At 33.2% G+C, this 24,068-nt stretch overlaps 2 protein-coding genes and 1 long non-coding RNA gene across 3 annotated transcripts in view; 1 reads left to right on the top strand and 2 right to left on the bottom strand.

Moving 5' to 3' along the window:
- Positions 1 to 17,563, top strand: part of LOC123663769 (D-xylose transporter) — a 57,842-nt gene extending 40,279 nt beyond the window's left edge. The window contains exons 2-11 of the mRNA XM_045598436.1: positions 2,439 to 2,558; positions 4,296 to 4,419; positions 10,335 to 10,478; positions 10,895 to 11,177; positions 11,699 to 11,804; positions 13,432 to 13,563; positions 14,490 to 14,628; positions 14,823 to 14,962; positions 16,583 to 16,780; positions 17,255 to 17,563. Of these exons, the coding sequence (XP_045454392.1) occupies positions 2,450 to 2,558; positions 4,296 to 4,419; positions 10,335 to 10,478; positions 10,895 to 11,177; positions 11,699 to 11,804; positions 13,432 to 13,563; positions 14,490 to 14,628; positions 14,823 to 14,962; positions 16,583 to 16,780; positions 17,255 to 17,403 (1,524 nt within the window). The 5' untranslated portion in view covers positions 2,439 to 2,449 and the 3' untranslated portion in view covers positions 17,404 to 17,563. The remainder of the gene's footprint in view (positions 1 to 2,438; positions 2,559 to 4,295; positions 4,420 to 10,334; positions 10,479 to 10,894; positions 11,178 to 11,698; positions 11,805 to 13,431; positions 13,564 to 14,489; positions 14,629 to 14,822; positions 14,963 to 16,582; positions 16,781 to 17,254) is intronic.
- Positions 11,390 to 14,295, bottom strand: LOC123663770. Its single transcript, XR_006744701.1, has 2 exons — positions 14,214 to 14,295; positions 11,390 to 11,423 (listed from the first exon to the last, which is right to left on the bottom strand). It is a non-coding gene; the product is annotated as an uncharacterized LOC123663770 (long non-coding RNA).
- A 1,320-nt stretch (positions 17,564 to 18,883) lies between the features above and the next one.
- Positions 18,884 to 23,972, bottom strand: LOC123663768. The gene is made up of 4 exons (XM_045598435.1): positions 23,740 to 23,972; positions 23,464 to 23,614; positions 19,849 to 20,018; positions 18,884 to 19,657 (listed from the first exon to the last, which is right to left on the bottom strand). The coding sequence occupies exons 1-4, from the start codon at positions 23,849 to 23,851 to the stop codon at positions 19,512 to 19,514; spliced, it is 579 nt and encodes a 192-aa protein (XP_045454391.1). The 5' UTR covers positions 23,852 to 23,972; the 3' UTR covers positions 18,884 to 19,511.
- Between the last annotated feature and the right edge of the window lie 96 nt (positions 23,973 to 24,068).

Raw genomic sequence — 24,068 nt, 5'->3', positions numbered from 1 at the left:
GTCCACTTGGCACCTCTGGAGAGCCTGCAGCACAGCCCACGTCTCGATCGAATCAAAGGCCTTCTTATAGTCCACAAACGCTAAGCATAATGGCAAGTTATACTCCTCGGTCTTCTGTATAACCTGCCGCAGCGTGTATATGTGGTCTATGGTCCTAAAGCCTTTACAGAACCCGGCTTGTTCAGGAGGCTGGAAGTCGTCAAACTGCGTGCGAGACGGTTCGTAATGACTCTCGAAAAAAGCTCGTAGACATGGCTTAGAAGCAAGATTTTGAAGAACAGCACCACCTCGCTTCTATTCCATGCCGTTGGCGTTTTGCCCTCAAGGATAACGGAATTGAAGAGCATTTGGAGGACCTTGAGTACTGGCTTACCGCCCGCTCGACATCGATATTCAATGTGCCTCGAACAAGTCAGTGATCGCTTCCTGTTTTCACAGCATTGATCACTGAGACATCATTAAATATGTGCTTGTTCGTCGACATGATAAAATCTATCTCGCTCCTGACGGTGCCGTCGGGACTCAACCAGGTCCATTTGCGCCGTTCCGGCTTCCTGAAGAAGGCGATCATCATAAAGAGTCCCTCCTTCTCCATGAAGTCAGTCAGCAGCCGGCCCCGGGAGTTACGTTGCCCGTATCCAAATTACCCCACACTCAGCTCATCACCACAGGCGTTAAAACAGAATTTTACAATTGATTATACAATTTTTAATTTGACGTTCATACAAAATGTGTGGAGGGTTCCACATTTACTTAGTTTATTTATCTTTTCCATTGTTCGTAAACGTCTGCCGATAGTTTTTATTCATGTAATCCTGATTGCCGTTGATTTTAAATTAGGTCATCATCCAATAACTCCTAAAATTTCTCGGTTTCGCATTTTTGTAGTCTACATTGTCTCTCACATTAAAATAACCACTTTAACTCTATTCGTTCTTTTTCAAACACGAAACTCGATATGACCACTGAACAATAAAACAAAGCTAAGTTAAAGCTTTTGGCAGACTGTGTATTTGTCACTTAATATCAGACCAACGAAATGCCATCTGTTTCAAATTAATAGGCTGCGTGTTTTTTGCGTGCGCCATCACTTAGTCTAACCGAAAAAAACTTATATATACACTTATGTATATGCTTCTTGCCTATTTCGCAATAATTATCACATTAATAATATAATTTTGAACCGACTTCAAAAAAGGAGGAGGTTACTCAATTCGACCGTATATATTTTTTTATGTATGTTCGGGGATAACTTCTTCGTTTATGAACAGATTTTGATAATTCTTTTTTAAACATTTTTGAATATCATATCAAAAATTGACCGCTCCAGCGGGATTCGAACCCGCGTCTCCGACTGACCGTGTCGGCGCTCTAGCCAATTAAGCTATGGAACGATGTACCCGCCAGAGCGAAATTTTCGATATGATGATTTTTATTTTCGGTTTAAGCGAACCGTGGCGCCGTCTATAGTGAGTTCTTTACAGAAACCCGAAAATAAAAATCATCATATCGAAAATTTCGCTCTGGCGGGTACATCGTTCCATAGCTTAATTGGCTAGAGCGCCGACACGGTCAGTCGGAGACGCGGGTTCGAATCCCGCTGGAGCGGTCAATTTTTGATATGATATTCAAAAATGTTTAGAATTCCTAATGTGGGGGTAACACAAAAATAAAATCGTAGGTATTAATTCTTTTTTGTTGGAAAGGAGATGGCACCATGGTAAGAAAACCAGGATCTGATGATGGAATCCCAGAGAAATCAAGGGAAACTCGAAAATCCGCATAACTTTTTACTGGGTGTATCGATTTTGATAATTTTTAATTTAATCGAAAGCCGATGTTTATCATGTGGTCACATTTAAATTTCATCGAGATCTGATTACAACTTTTGGAGTAATCTTTGATAATGCGTATTTACTTGACTAATTTTTCGTCTACCTACGTTATATTACTTGTCGATATAATTGAAGTCAGTTTTTTTTTCGTTTGCCTGCAAACATAATAATGTATTGTACCTATACGATGCACCTAAAAATTATTTTTTATAAAATGACTAATACCATTTCTTAACCGAACAGAAATTTTTAATAAATTTTAATATAAAATTAAACCTTTTTCACAAGATTAGATCATGTATATGTGGGTACTTTAAATTTGTCTGATTTAATCGATTTTTATTAAGCTTCAATTCAGTTATATTTCCTGAATTATTATTATTAAAATATATTCATAAATACACAATAAATATTTTATATGATTAAATTCCTACGTCAGTACAAAACATTGTTCTTATTAGCTAATAGGATGTCTCTTATTTATAATAATAAAAAATAAATATTTAGTTCTTAAGTTGTGAATTGTAAATATGTATAATGTTTAATAAACCATTTGACATTTATAATAATAAATAAATGAACCTGTTTGCTTTTTTGTTCTAGAATAAAAGAAAATGTTCCACGGAGGCATTTGGGGTAAACTACGTAATTTCTACAAATGGTACGTCTTGGGTTTGGTGTCGGTTGGCTACATCCTCGGCGAACTCGGACATTACCTTATTGGTGAGTAAATTATATTTTAATTCTGGATCACTTAAGAGGAAAATAAAATCAATATTTTTTTTTTTAACTTAACCAAGATTTACTTAGTCAATAATCATATGAAAACTACTAAGATTTTAATACATTTTACTACTTCCTGCGCTATTTTCTGTACTGACTTACTTTAAAACACTAATTCCTTAAAATAGTTCTTAAAATCAATAATTTACGTTCAACTTAATGTCAAATTGAAGTTAACAGTAAAAGATCCATTTTTGAAGTCAAAACTTCTTTATCCACGTTGGGCACTTTTTGGTAGGGGAAAATCTTATGGGTTCGGGTCACCAACATGCTCATGACTGGCGCATGCGTAGCGGGTATTATGTGTTGTTCGCGCAAGACGCTTTTTGGATAGGTGAAATGATGTGACCGACATGCAATGTTTAAAACTAAAAGTTCTAAATTTTCACTTCTATCGGCAGTCTCTATAACCGCCATTTTTTTTTCTTTACATCCTTTAACGCTATTTTACAATTTAATAATTTTATTATCATGATTCTTAACCATATTATTCCTCAATACACGCTTAAAAATATTCTAAAAGCATCGCGCGATTGCAATTTTGTCTAAATTCATTCATTACGCAATTTGCAAGCTATTAAAAATGAAGGAAAAAAAAATATATTCGCATAGAATCCTAAAATCTCAAACTGACCTCGACGTAAACATTCAAGGTCAAATTCCTAAATGCAAATGTGATTAATCTTTCGTGACCCACCCGACTTTTGCGTCCCTGTCACATAAATATGATCACCTATCACATCCTGTGACAAGGTGATGTAAAACGGTAATTGCGTCAGATTTTGTCAAAATTGTCAACGTACGTGATATTCAATATCATAAATACAAGAAAAAAAACGAATGTGCTTTAGACCGCACGACTGAAGTAAAACTTTTTTAGTTCCATCTAATTTATATCTCCCTCTCAACTTTCGTTCACTTCGCCCCATCACACTTTTCGTAACGCTCTCGTCACGCATTCACCAGCTTACTCCCAAGTCAAGCAAGCGTAAAGTTTTTTTTACTGTAGTGTGTAATAAACATATGTAACAAGTAGTATAAAAACAAGTGTGCTTTAAACCAAACGATTGAAGTAAAACTTCTTTAGCAATAGGCCTGCATGTGACTTAGATATACGAAACGTAACTGGCTGTGAGAGACAGAAAGAAAGAAAGTGTGTGTTCGCACCTCTCTCTCTTGGTCCGTTCGCCTCGCCCGATCACACTTTTCATTCATAACGCTCTCGTTACGCATTCACCAGCTCCCTACTCCCCAAAACAAACGCGCGTAAAGAAGTTTTACTTAAAAAACTAGTATTAACCTGCTAAACTAACAAATGTTCAGAAATATAATAATGGCAAAACAATATGAATTACTTATTTACTAAATGATCAATATCCAACCGTTTCGAAGCCCAACTTCTCATCAAACTATTCAAAGATTCTGAGTCGAACCGTTGTATACCATCCAGTATGTATAAATTAGGTATCATAAGAGAAGGTCTTTTATAGAATCTTTTGAAAAAGAAAACGCATCAAATTAAAATTCTATACTTATTTTACACGTCATAATATAAATTACACAACAATAAAGGTATATATTTCTTAGATTAGATATAGATTGTTTGCAATAGTGCAAATGACTCTATGTAGGCTATCAAAAAATTTTATTGTAATTTTATGTGTATTGTGTGTGCAGGAACAACATCAAAAGTGACGGCAGATGATTTACACTATGGGGATAAATCGTGTATGTTGAACGCGACTCACCTTACCCTCAGTCAGCTACCAGTCGTATGCGAAAAGGTCAACTCTAGCGATATGTGAGTACAACGGTGGGACTTAGTTGATAAGAAATACATACTTTTTATTCACTTGTTTATTTATAGATTAACCAATGTATTTGTTCACCGTGTTTTTGGTCAGATACAATAAATAAAGTGCAATGGAAAATTTCCTACATCGGCTATGTTCATCTTGGAGATTTACAGCTTTTAATTCTAATACATAGGTATATTAGTTAAATAATAAAGCGTATATATAATATATTTTGTTAGATAATATGTATATTTCAATGTAATTATGTATATTTCAAATGTAAATTTCAACAAAAAAAAAAGTGTGTGTGTGCAGTGGGCAAACGTCACAAGTGAAACTTCTGAAAAGTTGTGATGTATACTATTATGGCCGCTGCGATTTGTTCAAGCGACGATCGACGATGAATACGCTCGGTATTTAAAAATGATAAAACCAAAACAATATCAATTCTATTAAGTTCGTAAGACTGTACGTAGGTAAGCTCCACAGGTACCACTCAAGTGCAATATATGAATGTGTAGTTCGGGCCGACATAATTAAATTATCTGCTCTTTATTTATCTCTTTTATATTAGGTTGGAAGTTACTACCAATAATAAAGATTTTCGGCACCTTTAGGCAGGTGCAGATAAAAAAATACATTAGTTTTTATAGAAAACTTAATCAAAAATTTATTTTACAATTACGTTGCAATCCTGCAAGCCATAAATGTTTTTTGTCGTGGTCTTAATGTTGATATGCAGAAATCCATTGTGTACATTTTAAGTTTGCTGTTCAATAAGATTATTAAAATTAAATCACCTATTAAATAAAACCAAAAATATTTAAATCATTTATAATAATTGCAATAATAACTTAATAAATTAAATGTTAATATCTATAAATCCTATAATTTTAAATTTTTCATTATAACTGAAAACTGAAAACTGGTATAAAACTGAAAAAACTATAACACTAAAAAATAAAACTATATAAAATGTATATTTTACTTAGAATGCCTACGCAATAAAACTGTGAAAATAGCCAATTAATACACCGAAAGATTTGTCCTATGATGTATATAAGGAAACCAGGATCGAATGATGGTATCCCAGAGAAATCGAGGGAAACTCTTGAAAATCCGCAATAACTTTTTACTGGGTGTACCGAGTTTGATAATTCTTTTTTTTGTTGGAAAGAAGATATCTCTAGTTTAGAACCATGATAAGGAAACCAGGATCTGATGATGGGATCCCAGAGAAATCGAGGGAAAATCTTGAAAATGCGCAATAACTTTTTACCGGATTTTAATAATTTTTAATTTAATCGAAAGCTGTTGTTTGTCATGTGGTCACATATAAATTTTATTGAGATCTGATTACTATTTATTGAGTAATCTTTGATAACGCGTAGTTACTTGACTATTTTTTCGTCGATCTACGTTGTATTACTCGTCGATGTAATTGAAATCGGTTTTTTATTAGTTTGCGAGCAAACACAATTATTATTGATTTAATATATTTTTATGCATAAATAGCGACCCGCCCCGGCTTCGCACGAGTGCATTGCTGATAGTAAATATAAAATAAATATTTGCAATGTAAGCGCAAAAATGTGTTTATTTACGACATCACATTAGAAAACTCTAAAACTATCAGTGTTCCTCTACTATATTATGCATGTATTATAGATATAAAGCTTTCTCTGGAATCACTCTATTTCATAAAGCATCAAAATCCGTTGCATAGATTTCAAGATCTAAGCATACAGACAGCGGGAAGCAACTTCGTTTCATACTATGTAATGATTTTTAAAAAAATATTACGAAATTTCATACTCCTCCGTCCGCCAATTATCGTAAAAAGGGGTACAAAGTTTTTGCTTCACCTATACTCGTAAATATTTACGTTAAAAAATAACTGAACGAATAGTTTTTTGAATCCAGGAACCGGTCTTTAATAGGCACCAGCAAGCGTTTCATTGTTTATTACACTCATATAGATCTCAATGGCTAAATTAAAACAATCAACAGTTACATTATGTTCTTATCAAGAGATCTTGATTACGAATAAAGTTTGAAATGAATATGACACACAAAACTCGTCGTCTCTCGTTTGAGACAATTGCTTTATCTTATAAACAGACTCTCGGAAGTTGGCTCTACAGACATTTATAAAATGTAGTAAGTATGAGAAAATTAATAACAGAATTCCAAAATATATGTTTATAAATATACATGAAAAACTGACACATGGCAGTAGATACTAAGTTCACGAATCAGCTTGTTTTTTTTAATGCGCGATTTGAGTTCATTGTTGGAAACTCACAATGGCATGAAATTCTGTTAGCGTATCAAATTTTACTTTGTCAACTTGTTAATTATTTACATATCTTCTTTATCTATTCTTGTCAATAAAGAAGATTTACAATTTTATTATTTAAAGCAAAGACCCGTATGTTCTGACATATATGAAAGCTAAACATTGAAAACAAAACTGTTAGGGGTTTTTTATTTCATTTCAGAATATAGTTATTTATTTATAATATTTTTCCATAAGCTTAAAAACACTTAGTAACTGTTAATTTACAGGCACATTTAAATCGTAATATCAATAATAACTTCAAATGAGTTTAGAATTAATTTCTAATGAGGTTAGCAGTCCATTAAGTAATACTAAAATTGCATAAATAATTGTCAGGTAAAAAAAAAACAAGTAAAAATTTATAAATAATTAAAGTTTCCCATTTGGTACGAAGTTCCTTACGGCAGGCTTGATATTTGGCTGGGTGACCGAACTGAAAAAAAATGTGATACTAAAATCGTAAGAAAAATATATAACGGAAGTGACGTAATATCAATCACACGACTATATAATATGACGTTTGTAAAACTTAAACTTTTTTTTAAATTATTACTATAAAACTATATATATTACTAGTAAACTTTTTTAAAATTATTTATGTAATTTTATACTGTCGACAATAATAAATAAAGCCATGTTTTTTCATTGCACTTAATAGTTTGAATTATTATTATTATTATTTTGTCTGAATTATTTTATTTTACGGTATTTGTTATTTTCTAATATACTAAATTTCCTAAATACTTTTATGTACTTAATTAAAAACCAACCAACAAAATTAAAAAAAATATATCAAGAACTATAATATATACTCGTATATAAAAATTCAACATTTTTTTTTTTAATTGTGTTGCTTCTGTACTATCCAAAGGAACTTCGTTCATACCTGGTGTCCCATGACATCACATAATTTTATAATTTTATCCCATTTCTTATATTTTTATTCAACAGGTAATGCCAAAAATTTAAAATTAAGTCTCGAGGTCGGTTGGCTTGAATTTAAAACAAAACTTACATTATTGTTGATATAGATGTATCTTATAACTCAACAACGATAACACTCAATGACAGCAATATTTTTTCATTAAAATATATCAAGGTCGTAATAAAAGTACACTAATAAAGTTTTATTGAAATATTAAATTAGTCATACGTCGAAACGAGTCATAGTGAACTTGACCATGGGTAGCCGATTCGAGGTCAGACAATTGTCAAGATTAAATTGACACATCCAAGAAATACTATTTCATTACACTCATTTTACTCATATATCATAAACCTCAGACCCTTTGAAGCTCGACCCTTTTTCTCAGCCAGTAGTGGGATTTTAGCGGCTAAATAAAAAAAAAAAAAAACGCATAAATGTCATAATATTAAGCTTTTGTACTACATTTTTTTTAATGAAATAACACCTCGCCTTATTGCCTCCACTGGTGACAAGAGGGCTGGTGCATTTTTTGCCCAGAGAATCGGCATAGCGATTCAACGGGGAAATGCTGCCAGCATTCTTGGCACAATTCCACGCGGACATGATTTATACCAAAACTATCTGTAAATATTTAGTTCTTAAGTTGTGAATTGTAAATATCTATAATATTTTGTATAAATAAAATTATGTACTACATTATATGTACCAATTATTATTAACACTTTTAAGCACAGGCAGCAGCAGGATAAACCTAGCTTACATAGTTATTTAAACATTAAAGGTATACAGACAGTCAGCCAAATAAACAACAATTTCGAAAATAATTGTTTTGACCCCTATAATTCGTTTTTTATTAAACACAATATGTATTTATTGCGTGCAGATATCGGCTATTATTATGTGTATAGATTAAGTAATAAATTGGCACTTTATATTAAAAGCAGTAGGTTTTGTCGTGTCACGTTCTCTGTAATACATAAAAAATCCATCAAATGCTAGCGCCTATTTTAGACCTATACCTATTGCTGGTCATGAATGCATGATCAGTGTTCTCGTAAAAAATGACAATTAACTTTTTATACGATTCAAGGTAATTTATCACTATCACGTCTTTTGTTCGTTGTGTTGATAATTTTGAGTAAATAATGTAATAATGTATATGTAATCATTCTCTTAATAATATAATATACAAATAATTCTTATACATACTCGTACGTATTAAGAATATTAACGAGATTATATATAAACTCCTCGATTTTGAAATATTAGTACAGTTACATAAATATATTTTTGCCGTTTATTCTCTCTCTCTTATTATATTTTTCAGACACCAAAACAATTTTTTTAATTCTATACTAATATTATATTAACATGCTTTGTGGTTACGGCAGTAAAGAATATAGCCACCCCCTCTCTTCCCGTGGGTGTGACTAAGGGATAACAAAGTTCCAGTCAAAGGAATAAGCATCCATTTGCTGGCTTTGAAATGCACAGGCTGAAGACAGGCAGCTGCGTCTGCAAAAGCCAGCCCTGCGGTCACCAACCCACCTGCCTAGCGTGGTAACTATGGGGAAAACAAATGAGTTCGCGCCATAATGGCTAGCGCGAACTTGGAAAGGCCTATGTCCAGCAGTGGACTGCGATAGGCTGAAGTGATGACTAATATTATAAAGCTGAGAATTTGTTTGTTTACTTGAACACACTAGGTAATATCCGGAACTCGTGGACCAATTTAAAAAAAAATTCAGTATTAAATAGCCCATTTATCGAGGAAGGCTATAGGCTGTATATCATCACGCTAAGACCAATAGAAATAAAGTACCAGTGAAGAATAATTCAACAACGGGATTTGTTTTCCTTTTGAGTGCTTCCTCAGCTAAAGGCAGAAGCTAGTTTTTTAATAATGGAGCTTTCGTCATCACTACGTTGGATTGGTCCTCAATTTCACACGCAGTGATAGAAATTAACTGTATTGTCATAGTCTGTTATTTTCATACGTTAACTGTTGTAACTTTAATTTAGATTTGCTTTTGAAATTACAACAAGCGTATACCTGTATCGACGAATAAACCAGAAAATAGTTTCGCATAGTAGAAAGCAAAGTAATAACGTTGCCAGTATAACAAATCTTACAGGCGTTTGTACTTCAGATACATAATATATAAACTAATCATATTATTTGATTAGAGTACTTTAATAATTCTTTGACGAATACAAATCGTTCGTAACGTATTATTAATTATGGTAATTTGTCTTATAAAATCGTTCTAATTCTATAAGATTACTGCGTTAAAAACACACATCGACTTAGTAACATTATCAAGATATCAGTAACTTTATTACGATTTCATAGCAATGGTTTTTATTTCTACTTCTATATCTACAGTGTATCAAACGGTAACTCCACTTTTATATCTACAGAGTATCAAAATGAAACCTGCACTAAATTTTAAGTTAGACCAACAGGATCACAACTCTAAAAGGAGCATTCTTCTTTGTGTCATAGATTTCCGGAACAATCACACATGGTTTTTGTTGCTCTCATAAAATCAGTCAAATCAGTCATCGGGTTTTTACAATTTTAATGCACAAATACCCATATTGTAAATTAATTACAGTATTCATAGCTATTATGTTTCGTCTTCTTTCAGATGCGAGACACTCGAACTAAACGGAACTAGATACTGCGAGTGGGGCTACAATGGCCTTGGTATCGACTACCAAGTCCTCGCCGGTCCTGCTTTCATGGCTGTGTTCACAGTCGTTGGTGTTATACTGGGTGTGGCGGCTGATAAGTATGTTCTAACAATTTACTTATCTTGGCATAGAAAAGTAAAAGCCCCCTTTTTCCCTTATTCTTCTTCTATCACCCGTGTTCATCATTTATATTTAATGTTTCCGTACTAATTATTATAGCTAACTTAGACGGAAAATTGCTAATTGCTAGTATTTATAGCCGGTATTGCTAGTATATTCTATGAATTTAAGATTCTTTTCAACATGCTATGAACATTTTATTGTCTAACAGCATTAAGGTAAAATTTTGAGTTGTTTAAAAACAATCAAAAATGTAGTTAAATATTTTTTTTTAACATATCTTAAAATATAAGAAATAAGAAAAGAACAAAGAATTGCTTCAGCTTTTAAATTTTTTATTATTTGACCCTTAATCATTTTTTAAAGTACATTGCATACATTTCTTTGTCCCTAGATTCAACAGAGCCCGCATCCTGAGCATATGCACATTAGTGTTTGTGATAGCAATTCTCTTGATGGGTTCAGTAAAAGAGTACTGGCATCTAGTAATATTGAGAATGATAATGGCGGCAGGAGAATCTGGTTGCAATCCTCTTGCAACAGGTATCCTGACTGACCTATTTCCCGAACACCAGAGGGCGCTTGTGTTATCTATCTTCAATTGGGGTATCTATGGCGGTTACGGTATCGCTTTTCCCGTTGGAAGATACATCCCTGAAGTCAATGCTTGGGGACTTGTAAGTTTTGTACATACTCTTACTTTTTATTGTATTATTAATATTAATATAAATATAAGATATGTATTATTAAAATAAATCCAAGCTGCTTTTTAGGCACATGCTATATATAAATACCCAAGAGATTATAAAAATACCATTTGAACTGATAATAACTGTCTAATAACTGTTTTTTAAAACATTCTCTGAAACTGAAATCATACATTTTTTAATACTACTAGTTCAGCAAACAAGTATACGGCTCACCTGTTGGTAAACGATTGCCGTAGCTTATAGAGGCCTGCAACACCAGAAGCCGACGCTACCCCCAATACCCCAAGAACTCTAGTCTCCTTTCTCACCGTAGGAACACAACACTGCTTAAAATCTGTATTAATATAATCAGGGCATGTCCTGCCCTACCTCAGTTCACACATCATGACTTCACGCCGTTAGTGGTTTTCTCTTAGAGATAGTTATAATTCTCATATTCTTTTCATTAGAAAATTTTGGCTAATATTAAACAATTATTATGTCTATAGAGTTGGCGTGTCTGCTACTACGGCGCGGGTATCATCGGATTGGTCATATCTGCCCTTACCTTCTTAACTCTTCGCGAACCAGCTAGAACTACTATTGGAGAAGAAGGTAATTATAAATTAACATACCATACGTACACATACCCGATACGACCGCTTTGGTGTAATGGTGCGTGTGCCGTGTCAGGGGCGCCTAAATACCGGCAGTCGCGGGTTCGATTCCCGCTTGGAGTGGATATTTGTATTTATACAAATATTTATTTCCGGTCTGATTGTTAGTTCTTGTGAGTCTCTCCACTGTGCCTCGAAGATTACGTTAAGCTGTCGGTCCCGGTTGTTATCATGTAAACCTGATAGCGATCGTTATTCATAGTGGGGAATAATCTGACAACCTTGGTGAAGCAGCGTAGATTAAGCTTCAAACCTTCTCCTACGTGGAGAAAGAGCCCTATGTCCAGCAGTGAAATGTTACAGGCTCAAGCGTAGCATAATAGGTATACGAAATTTAACTATCCAAAAATGCATCAAGAAACAGGATGCTAAAATTTTATTTTATAGTTTGAAGAATACTTACATATAGCCGCGCGGACTTACGTACCTAAGCAGTTTCTTTTAAAAACCTTCTCATGTTCAATGCCCTCCAGTCGGATGAGGATTCTGCTAGAGATCAGAAAAACACGTAAACGAAACAAAAACATCAGTATTGCCCACCAACCACAATGGAACCCACGAATACACTGAACGTTGTATTAGAGAAGAATTATTTTTAAAAATAAAAGAATAGATCTCACTTTTAAAAAAAAGCAAGTCCCGTCAAAGTAGTTTTATATCAATAAACACGGAATAATGAAATCCTGTATGGGTATAGACTTCTATTTTTAGACATACCCTCTGCGTATAATGGCGTACTATATTGGATGTTTCTTGTAAGGCATCTTGAGGACACTCGTAGTACGGGTGACTTAAAACTAACAAGAATAGCGTGGGTTGTTTTGCGCATTATTTTCAGAACTTCTAATTTATTTTATTCAACAAAAATATTTATATAAAATGAATGTTATGCGAAGAAAAGGTTTTATTTCCCGCTAACTGATTGAAGTGAAATTCTTATGGCTTCGTTGTGATTTGAAATTCGATGAAACGAAAATGCGACATGATAAAGAAACAAATACAAATGTATAGAAGAGAATGATATAGAATACATAACACAGTATTTTATATTCTCAGTGAAAAATTCTCTTGTAGGCTACTTTTCAGAAGTTTCACTTCTGCCGAGTGTGAATTGCACACACGCGCTTTTTTTTAACTACATTCTAACAAATATTACTTATTAACAACTATTATCTACTTTGTTATTGTAATATTTAATCACAATCTTCAGAACAATGTATTTAAGTTATTTTGATAAGGAATTTTCAAAATCATTGCAGGAATTTAAAATACTTTAAATTAAGTTAATCCTTTCTCTGTTTAACATTAGCGTATAAAAATGTTATAAATCGTTGCCTTTAATCATCATAATTTAAAGACAAGACGATAAAATAAATTTTTCCTGATGTTCCCTCATTAGATACGAAAATAATTTAAAAAAAAAATTAAAGAAAAAATTCGACTAAATGTACCCAATTATAATAGCTATACTAAGTAAAATGATAATGTTTAACTTTAATACGTTACATTTAAAGTTAGCTTTGAAAATCTTTGACGATTTTTATTCAAAGTGTAAATTGTTTTAGGTGCTGACAATAACAAAGCAAGGGACTCTACTGTAGAGGCAGGAAAGAAGATGCCTCAAGTGACCATCTGGCATGTAATTGCTCAACCGAGAATCATACTTCTTTGCTTAGCGGCCTCTATCAGACATTGCGGTGAGTGTAGAATAAGTTTGTTTTTCATCTAGAAACTAAAACTCTATTTATATAACAATAATATTTTTTTGGTGATGATGATGATGAACTATGTTGGCAAACAAACGTACGGCTCACCTGATAGTAAGCGATTACCGTACCGTAGACGCCTGTAGCACCACGTCGTAAGCCTGTTTCCGACCCAAGCCCCAATCACCCTCAAGAGCTCGGGTCACCTTACTCATCACAGGAACACAATACTACTTGAAAGCAATATTATTTAGCTGTGATCTTCTGTAAGCTCGAGGTACTTTCCCAGTCGGGCTGCTTCACTTTTTGAGCAGGGTATTTCCTGCTGTGTCCTAACCTCAGTTAATAAATTTATTAAGAACTTGGAAAACTCAAGTTTTCGATTATTTTTTTAACCACGAATGCTTAAGTTTTAAATAAAGATACATTTACCATTCATGTTTACTATTTGCAAAAAACAATATCCATTTGTAATAATACTTAAAGGACAGCTGTGCGCTCTTGTCTGAATTTTACACACGATCTCCAATCCTCACACGATCCTCGATAAATATGCTTTAAATCACTAAACAAACAAAGTCATCCACTTTATGTACTTTTTTTTTTATATCACTAGTTCGGCAAACAAGTGTACGGCTAACCTGATGGTAAGAGATTACCGTAGCTTATAGACGCCTGCAACACCAGAAGCATCGCAAGCGCGTTGCCGACCCAATCCTCAATCCCCCCAGGAGCTCTGGTCACCTTACTCACCAACAGGAACACAATACTGCTTAAGAGCAGTATTATTTAGCTGTGATCTTCTGTAAGGTCGAGGTACTATCCCAGTCAGGCTGCTCCATATTTTGAGCAGGAAATTCCTGCCGTGCCCTACCTCAGTTAAACTATATATAACTATATATTCATTTTTGTGTTAGGTGGTATGACATTCGCGTACAACGCGGACCTGTACTACCGTGACTACTTCCCAGACGTGGACCTCGGCTGGTGGTTATTCGCTGTCACTGTTGGAATCGGGTCCATCGGCGTCGTCGTCGGAGGTGTCATCTCCGACAAGTGAGTTCATACAACTCAACCGAATACTTTTGTTTGCATGCGAGTTATCGCGATTGTCATTTTAAAAATCCCAATATTTTATTATCAAATGGCAGACGCCATGGTCAACGTAACAACAATGTATAATCAATCAATGTATAATCGATTAAAACTACAAAGTACATTTTCTTCTATTTATTACCACTCTTTTTCAGATTCGTGTCAAAGATGGGTGTAAGATCTCGAGTGCTGGTTCTGGCTCTATCTCAGTTAATTGCCACTCTCCCCGCCTTCGGTTCAGTTGTGTTCGGTCCGCTTTGGGCAATGATAACCCTCGCTATCTCATATTTCTTCGGTAAGTACCTTCTGAGTGTATAACATAAACTGTGTTTTGTCACAGCCTGAAATGGCTCACTGCTGGATATCGTCTGTAATTTCGATTCTATTTATTGAATGCTAATCAATCACGTTGAGGTTTCTTTCAAGCGGTGCACATTTCCTTACGATTTTCTTTTCACCCATCGAAAGATATATAATTTTTACAAACTAAAAATTACAAATCAAGTCTTGCTATATCGTAATTGAATCCTAAACAAAGTTAACTAGAAACTTTTGTTATAAGAGCAAAATTTAATAAAGTACTATATCCATCTATATATCATACTAGCGGACCCGGCAGACGTTGTCTTGCCCGGAAAACAGCTACGAAATTTGATAGTTCAATTGAGATGAAAACTACCCTATCTCCCAAGTTGAACCAAATTACAGATGCTTAAAAAATTTAATAAAAATTGGTTCAGTAGTTGCGGAGCTACATACAGATAGTAGCGCCACCTACCGGGTCCAAATAAGATAAAAACTACCATATCCTCCAAGTCAGATCAAATTACAGATGCTTACAAAACTTGATAAAAATTGGTTCAGTAGTTTCGGAGTTACATACCGATAGCAGCGCCACCTACCAGGTCCAATTGAGATAAAAACTACCCTATATCTCCCAAGTTGGACCAAATTATAGATGCGTACAAAATTTGAGAAAAATTGATTCAGTAGTTTCAGAATAGCATAAAGTTAAAATTTTCATTGTAAACGCCCACCCTCGCAATCCTTATTGGGAATGAGTTATCCTAAAATCCGCTCATTGATAATTTCTACAACACATAGGTATAGGAGATTCGCACCAAATTTGGAGCCGATAGGAGCTATAGTTTAAAAACAGGAATTTTCCATTGTTAACCGCTTTAATTGTTGTCCGCAAGAATATGATAGGTAATGTGAAATTACTGTATGTAAATTAAATTAAAATACGGTCTACGATTAAGAGCAATTTAATCATTAATAACTTATATAAAATGCGTCCTAATATATTATTTAACATGAAATTTATTGAATAGCAATAAGTTTAAATTGACTCTACATTTTAGTTAGAAATCGTTTGTATGGGAAAAAGAAAAGAGCTGTTTTTAGGGTTTTTCCCGGAAGTTATTCGACTTTTTCTTGCCGTAAAAACCATCATTGGATTTCAACGAATATTTAAAAAAAAGAATTTGTAAAATTGGTCGAGGCGTTGTTGAGTTAAGCGCTTACCAACACTTTTTGCGATTCATTTTTATATTATAAAAATGTGTCGCTTAATCTTTGACCACGTCTTCTATTAAGTTATTCAAACATCAGTTAAGTCACGATTCCATCGTGCAACGAAATAACGCGTATTATGCGTATCGTTTCGCTATTTGCAGTCACACAATGTATTTTTATTTTATTTTATATACTATTTTAGAAAAATACAAATTTGTGGTCGAGCTTTAACAATAGATTTGAAGAGGTTTGATTGGATCACGACGTGTAACTGTCTTTTCGATAACTAAATCTGTAAACAGAAATCTGGCCGTACTAGTACAATCAAAGAATGATGTTTATCGATTATAAAATCTAATCACAAATTATTCGTATCATCTACTAAATTTATTTTCAGCTGAAATGTGGTTCGGAATCGTGTTCGCGATTCTGGTAGAGATAGTGCCGCTGTCGGTGCGCTCAACGACCGTCGGCGTGTTTCTGTTTGTGATGAACAATGTGGGTGGAAACCTACCCATCCTGGTGGACCCGGTCTCTAAGGCTATCGGCTATAGGGAGGCCATTATGATATTCTACGCTGGCTTCTACGGCATCAGTGAGTTTTGCTATAAATATTTATAACGTTAAAAAACTATTAATGAGCTGCTAATGATTTAGAAAAAAAAATAGCTCATATTTAAAAAAAAAATTAAGGTCAGGAAACTTTTATTCAGTTATTACATTTTGGGCTTACTAGTAAGAGAATTGTAAACGACTGAGGAGTTTTTACAAATGTCTGAAATTACTTGATTTTTAATTCTAGAAACTTAGATATTGAGCAATAATTAATTTCGGTGACATTATCTGTTTTAAATGAGACTAAATAATAAAAATATGACCTTAATCAATTTTGGTAGATATTAAAGTAACATGTCAAAATATTTTTTATATTTAGTTTAGAATAACTTATCTACGTAATTGGCCTATACGTTACATTTCCTCTTAAAACAGAAATTGTGTAGGTGTCCTTTTTATATAATAACTATTCAGATATAATATCAATGCTTTTTTTAAATTTTTACTATTTTAGGTAGCATAATGTTCTTCCTGACTATGTTTTTAATGGACGGCCCTATTGAGAGACCTGAGGAAACAGAGAACAAGCCAAGTGGCCTTGACAACAGAGCATACACACACGACGAACCAAGACGCGGAAGAAGTGAAAACGCCAGGCTATAAAATAAATAGACTAACTTGAATCAAAAGACAATATTGTTATAAGCACTTACCAATTTGTTATCGACGGAAGACGCTTGACGTAACATTGACGTAGCTACGGATTTATGTTAGGGGCGACAACTATTGCTGTACTATTACAATCAAAAAGTGGGACCCTTCATTCTGTTTATATTATTTGTTTAAATTTTTAAATGTTGGTCAGTTTTCTAGGGAGATCAAAGTTACGAGTTTACGGTAAACATCCTTACTCTTTCTCCCTTCAACAGTTACGCTACAGATACAAACAAACACAAACAAATCGTTACTTAGTCTTATAGAAGTTACATTTTATGTTTTAACGAACGGTTCAAATGATATGCTTAAAAAAAAGGCATGAAAAGGTACATCGACTAAGTCGATTGTGTTGGGTTATATCCCATTTTAGTGATAAAACCTGAACCATTAATCTACTACATTCGTACATTCATTCTAATTATAATGATAAAGAAAGAAAAACACAAATGTATAGAAGAGAATGAAATAGAATACATTAGTGCTCAAAACGCGTAAGCGACGCGTTTTGCAGGCGCTTACGACCTTTTTCACGAGACTGTGATCATCGTCAATAGAAAAATTGCAACGACCTACCTTCCTACGACTTTCCAGAAGTATCACTTCTTCGTTTTTTTTTTTTTTTTTTTGCTTGAGAACAAATAATTATTATTTATTAGGTAACTATTTTTATTATTGTTAAAGTACGTAAACAAGAAAGTCCTTCCTTTACACAAGCCATAGTAAAAAATTTAAAGCGACCATTTAATAGGAAAAATTATGAAAAATTAACAATCGACTTGAACTTTTTTTATTAACTATGTCTATCAATTTACAAACTGGGTTGTGTCTTATCAATATAATAGCCGTCGGAAAATAAAATGTGTATTCTTTTCTTGTTATTTTTTTTCTCTATAAATAAAGCTTCCTTTCTTTTATAGATAATAAAAAACCTATGTGTTACTCTGTATAATTATGTATTTGTATACTTATTTTGAATGTATCTAATATTTTGTTAAAATTTTCCAACTATGACTAAATTTGTTGTATTTCAAGGACATATTATTTGTGTTATCATTGAGATCTATCTTATTGCTACAGATCATTATGACGATATAAAATAAATTTAAAAATGTAAACGAAACAAGAGGCTTGAAAAATGCCCTTTTATTGGTTTATATTTTTAAAATTATTATTAAACAGCAATAAAATATTTTCGTACAGTTTAATAATATCAATAATTTATTAATAATTCAAAATTAAATTGGGAATCATGTATAAAAATATTCTTTTAATGTAAGTAACCTACAAAAAATAGATTTTGCTAATCTAACAGAATGTCATAATTACTTTATTAATATTTGCAAAAGAATAATATTAAATTATAAAATTAATTATTATATTTGACAACAATTCTATGAAAGGATTTTTATGAATAAAAAAAGAGAACTAATTTATTGTTATATTTTATTAATCTTTGTTGGTTGGATGAGAATGATTTAAGTAATCTTTTAATGATTTAAAATGTTGAATTAGCAACATTCAGTTTCTAATTTTTTTCCTAATTATATGCTCTTCCGTTCCTTTAGTTTAAGCATTGAATGTACAAGTAAGGTTGTTTAATTTAAATTTAGTTTGTTACATTTTTAGTTATTATATATTTATTATAATTTAACTAAATGTTCATTTATGAACTGTATCTGAATCTGATTTATAAAACCACATATTTGAAAAATACACACTTTCGTAGTGAATAATTTGAAAAGCAGTTTATTGTGATAAATGATATGTATTATTTTTAGAAACTTATTGTAAATATATATTTTGTTAACATGAAACTTTTGTTTTATTTTAAAATTTTCAAACATTGTGAGGTTAAGTGTTTGCTGACACAGTGGAGGAGAATTGCGATTAAACCTCAACGCTTTTTGTATAAGAGGTAAGGCTATACCTACAACGTAACTGAAAGCTTTCTAATTATTGCAGTATTGAAATATAGCTTGGACTATAATTTTCGCTTAAACGATAAAAATTAAAGTTAAGAATTTAGTGGAAAAGTATATATTTAGTATTAATTTCTAACTGTTTTTATCTTCAATAATAAGTTTATTTTGATTTTTCCCTATTAATTTATATTCAAATATCTTTTGTTTCCTGCGTGACCTCCAACTTTTTTCTCCCTCTAAAACTGTTTCACCGTTTACGACTACGGCACTTATTTTATCTGTAAGAAAAATAAATTAAGATTTAGAAAATATAGCGTAGAAATCTAAACAAAAATTAATATTGAATATATAATATTTGATATTTGAGATTTCGTTTTTATTTTTTGATTATTTTAGATATGTACGAAGATTTGGATCGGTGGTAACTATGTTACTTAAAATAAAATAAAAACTTAATTTAAACACTAACCTTTTTCATTTAACTCCTCAACGTCGTCAATTTTCCGCCTTACATTAGCATTCTTTATTTCTTTAGACTTTTTATTATGTATACATGTCAATAAATCTTTGTCGTCTTCACATGATAAAAAGTCTACAGAATCACCAAACAGCTTAACACCTCCTTTGACTTTGCGTTTTCTGAAATAATTAATATAGGTACTATAGACCTCGTCTGCTCTTAATCAAGATCTCTACTTAGCAGATTGTGTTTATTGAAACATGCCCTCTCTCAATCTGTTATCGGTTATGGACTAAGTAGCTACGGTAGGATCTATAAACACTTTTAAATAATATTTATGCTTTACAGATACGTCTATTAAAAGCATTATCCCAAAATTTAGAAATAAAAGTAGCTTGAATGAAAGTGATATTTTTAAATACTGTAATGTGATGGATGTATTTACGTTGGTGAAATTCAATGTCCTAAATGAAGTAAATGATTCTTCTTTATTAATCAAAAAATGTAGACCCAATACCTTAAGAAAAATTCAAAACTCAAATTTTTTTTTATACCGAATACTAGAAATTTTTACGGAGCTAGAATGTTAAAAACCATTATATCCGCATTCGTTATAATGAACACACTTTATATATGGTCAACATCTTGCAGGAGACTTGCAAATCTACAGAACAACAAACATTTTCCAAAAAATATTACCACAGAAGATTTTCTAAAGGATGTTCTGCAGTTTAGGAAGGAGTTAAAAGAAAGAAAGAGTTAGAGAAAGAAAAGAAGAACTTAGAGAGACTTAGTCCTCATCCGACATCATGAACTCATAATTAAGAAAAACAAGCAAGAGAAAAGTCATGACGAACGGAAGCGTTTGCCTACATAAACACCAGAAACCACACGCATTAACAGAGAAAGGGTCAGCCAAATCGTCCCAAACAAAATAATGAATTAAACTTAAGTCTACGAGCCGTTCCAGAACAAACTGACTATCTGAAATAAAAACTAAAAGAAGAAGAAGAAGAAGAAGAAGAAGAAGAAGAAGAAGAAGAAGCAGCAGAAGAAGAAGAAGAAGAAGAAGAAGAGAATTCTCTAGAAAACGCTAGAAGCCTTACGCGAAAAGCATCCATCAAGCAATCCGGCGTCCTTGCTCCCAAGTCCACCTATTTTCAATAATGTTTTACAGGTTAAAGATGAAGACACCTATGCTGCAATTACGTCGTCCACAAGTGGCTCTGCTAGCGACATAGACATCTTAAAGATCTCGTGAGTGTCTCAGCCGGTGACGCTGGCAGGGCTCTCTTGAATGACATATCCAATCTTTGTAATTTTATGTTATCTGGCAAGGTATCTTCATCTTTTTTGTTTCATATTTACGGTGCAAGACTATGTGCCTATAACAAAAAAGACGGTAGTATCCGTCCAATTGCTATTGGGACCACATTTCACCGTCTGACGTCTAAAATGGCATGTAGACACATAGTCTCCAACCTGAAGACAAAATTTCAACCAATACAATTGGACTTTGGAAGCAAAGGAGGCTGTGAAGCAGCAGTTCACGCGGCTCGTACTTTTTTAAACAGTAATGAGGCTGAAGTTCTGTTGAAAGTTGATATAAAGAATGCTTTTAATTCTTTAGACGGAGCAACCTTGCTTAACGAAGTTTCATTACATCTTCCTGAAATTTATCCTTGTTTGGCAATGTTACAGTTCACCATCTAAACTACTTTTTGGCGAAAATACAATTTTTTCTAATGTTCAGCAGGTTCGGCGTTCAGCAAGGAGACTTACTAGGTCCGTCCGGCTCTTTCTAGTCTAGGTATCCACAAATGTATCTCAAATTTAAAATCAAAATTGAACATATGGTACCTAGATGATGGAACCATAGGAGTGGACGACGTCGTTGAAGACTTAATTAAAATTAAAAACGAGTTTGATAAAATTGGTCTCAAATTAAATCTTTCAAAATGTGAAATTTTTTTCACAGATCTTCTATCACTTTCCAAAATTAATTTGGCAAAGGAATCATTTAATAAAATTGCTCCTAATTCAAAAATACTTCAAAGAAGTACACTTTGTCTTCTAGGTGCACCACTTTTTGATGAAGGCATACAGCCAATTTTGGATAATAAAATTAAAATATTCGTTGAAAACACTGACAAATTGGGCACTCTGAATTCTCATATTGCCTACACTATTTGGTAGTGTGGAGGAACGTGGTGTGAAGAATCACGTCGGCCATCGAAAAGGGAGGATCCTCCGGCCAGACGGGTGTTGTGTCTGGCGGGCTACTGGCCTCAACGGTTGTTGTCGGGATCTTGTATATATACTTAATCACTTTGAAAACTCTGATAGCGCGATGTAGCATACGTCAGTTTTCTCTAATTACGTAGTTTGTAATCGTTCGTATTTCGCGTGATAGATGTCGCCACAACTATATTAAAATATTGTGTATTTGTCCCAAAATTAATATATATTTTACGCGGAAGTCCAATTTGGAAATTTCCTGCAATGACCGAAAAACTTGATGCCACTTTAAAAAATTCATTAGAAAAAATTCTAACTTTATCTTTTGATGAAAATTCATGGACCCAAGCTACTTTACCAATTAGAGATGGTGGCATCGGCGTGAGAAAAATTTCTAGTGCCGCTCTTCCTGCATTTCTTGCTTCTGTGCATAGTATCAAGGTTTATGTTCTGATATTTTTAAATCTAATTCAGTCCAAATTACAGATGCTACAGATGCGAGAGAAAAATGGAAGTTAATGTGTCCTAATGGCGATATCCCGAAGGACGTTACAAAACAAAAACTTTGGGATATGCCAATAGTTCACAATACTAATATAAGTTTAATGCAAAATCTTACAAGTGACAAAAACCGTGCCAGGCTTTTAGCTGTGTCAAATAAAGAGTCAGGTCACTGGTTACACACAATGCCATCAAAAAATCTTGGGACACAATGAAAGTTTTAGAATTGCTCTCGGTCTCCGGTTGGGACTCCACTGTACTTTGAACACAGATGTCCGTGCAGAAAAGAGGTTGATTCTTTCGGACTACACGGCCTTTCCTGTAACAAGAGTTCAGGTAGGTTTTCCCGCCACGGTTCCCTAAATGATACCATAAAAAAAAACTCTTGCCACCATCGACGTTCCTGCTCTTATCGAGCCTATTGGAATCAGTCGCAATGATAGCAAGAGACCTGAGGGATTGACGTTGGTTCCCTGGGAAAAGGGACGGGCTCTTTTGTGGGACGCAACCTAGGTTGACGCACTTGCTCAGTCTCATGTCAAACAGCCTTAAAAGCGGGAGCTGCAGCAGAAAAAGCTGAAACGACTAAACGGCACAAATATTCGTCACTAATTCCAAATTACATCTTTGTGCCGTTTGCGGTCGAAACACCTGGACCTTGGAGTAGCAGTGCTAAAAAAAATTAAATGAGATAACTCCTCGCCTTATTGCCTCCACTGGTGACAAGAGGGCTAAAGAATTTTATTAATTACTTTTTCACAATAAAAATAACGAACCAATCGTAAAAAAAAAATTAGTACGTGATTTTCCCAGGATCAGGAGATATTATATGCATTAAATCAAAAAAACAAAGCCATTTTTTTATCCAGAAGAGTATTTACTTACTTGAAACACTTATCAATAACTTCGACAAACTCTATATTTTTATGTATAATATCCGATATTTTAGCTCCGATACGTTTTTGAATTTCTACAGGAACTTTTATATCGTTGTAGTGAGTTGCAACGTCTAAATACCTTTCGGAACGAGGTTTTTCTAGAAAAAATATAAATAAAAAAAAATTAAACAAAATTCAAAGATCTGATATTTGTATGGACACGGTTCCTATTATTATGTTATTAAGCGTATTTGTGTAAAAAAAAAAAGGAATAAAACCCCACGTTTTTGGACTGTCGATATTTTACCCCTAGATTCGTGTATTAATTTTGTAAATGTTGTATCCACTGCGTCTCTAAAACGAGAAAGATCCTCGTCTTCTGATGAATCCGACATTTTTAACAATTTTTTATAGCTTATTTCCTTATTTAAATGTTTCACTAAATCATGTTTATATATTAGAATAAGAAAAATAACAACAAAAAAACGCACATGCTTCTGACATTTGTACTTTTTCGAGTTTTCAGTTCTTAAATTTGTACTAATACAAATTTAGGTTTTAAGTATTTGTGGTATTTATCGATAAACCATATTTAAAAAATAATTAAAATTG

Source organism: Melitaea cinxia, chromosome 20, assembly GCF_905220565.1.
Source record: "Melitaea cinxia chromosome 20, ilMelCinx1.1, whole genome shotgun sequence".
Classification (NCBI taxonomy): Eukaryota; Metazoa; Arthropoda; class Insecta; order Lepidoptera; family Nymphalidae; genus Melitaea; species Melitaea cinxia.
Note: the sequence above shows the minus strand (reverse complement) of the source record. Positions and strands in the feature narration are given on the sequence as shown.

Excerpts from the sequence above, each read along its gene's own strand:
- LOC123663768 (XM_045598435.1), bottom strand. The coding sequence starts at position 23,851 with ATGTCGGATTCATCAGAAGACGAGGATCTTTCTCGTTTTAGAGACGCA. Across the intron at positions 20,019-23,463 it reads GTTATTGATAAGTGTTTCAA|AAAACGCAAAGTCAAAGGAG; the intron begins GTAAGTAAATAC and ends TAATTATTTCAG. Across the intron at positions 19,658-19,848 it reads TGAGGAGTTAAATGAAAAAG|ATAAAATAAGTGCCGTAGTC; the intron begins GTTAGTGTTTAA and ends TTTTTCTTACAG.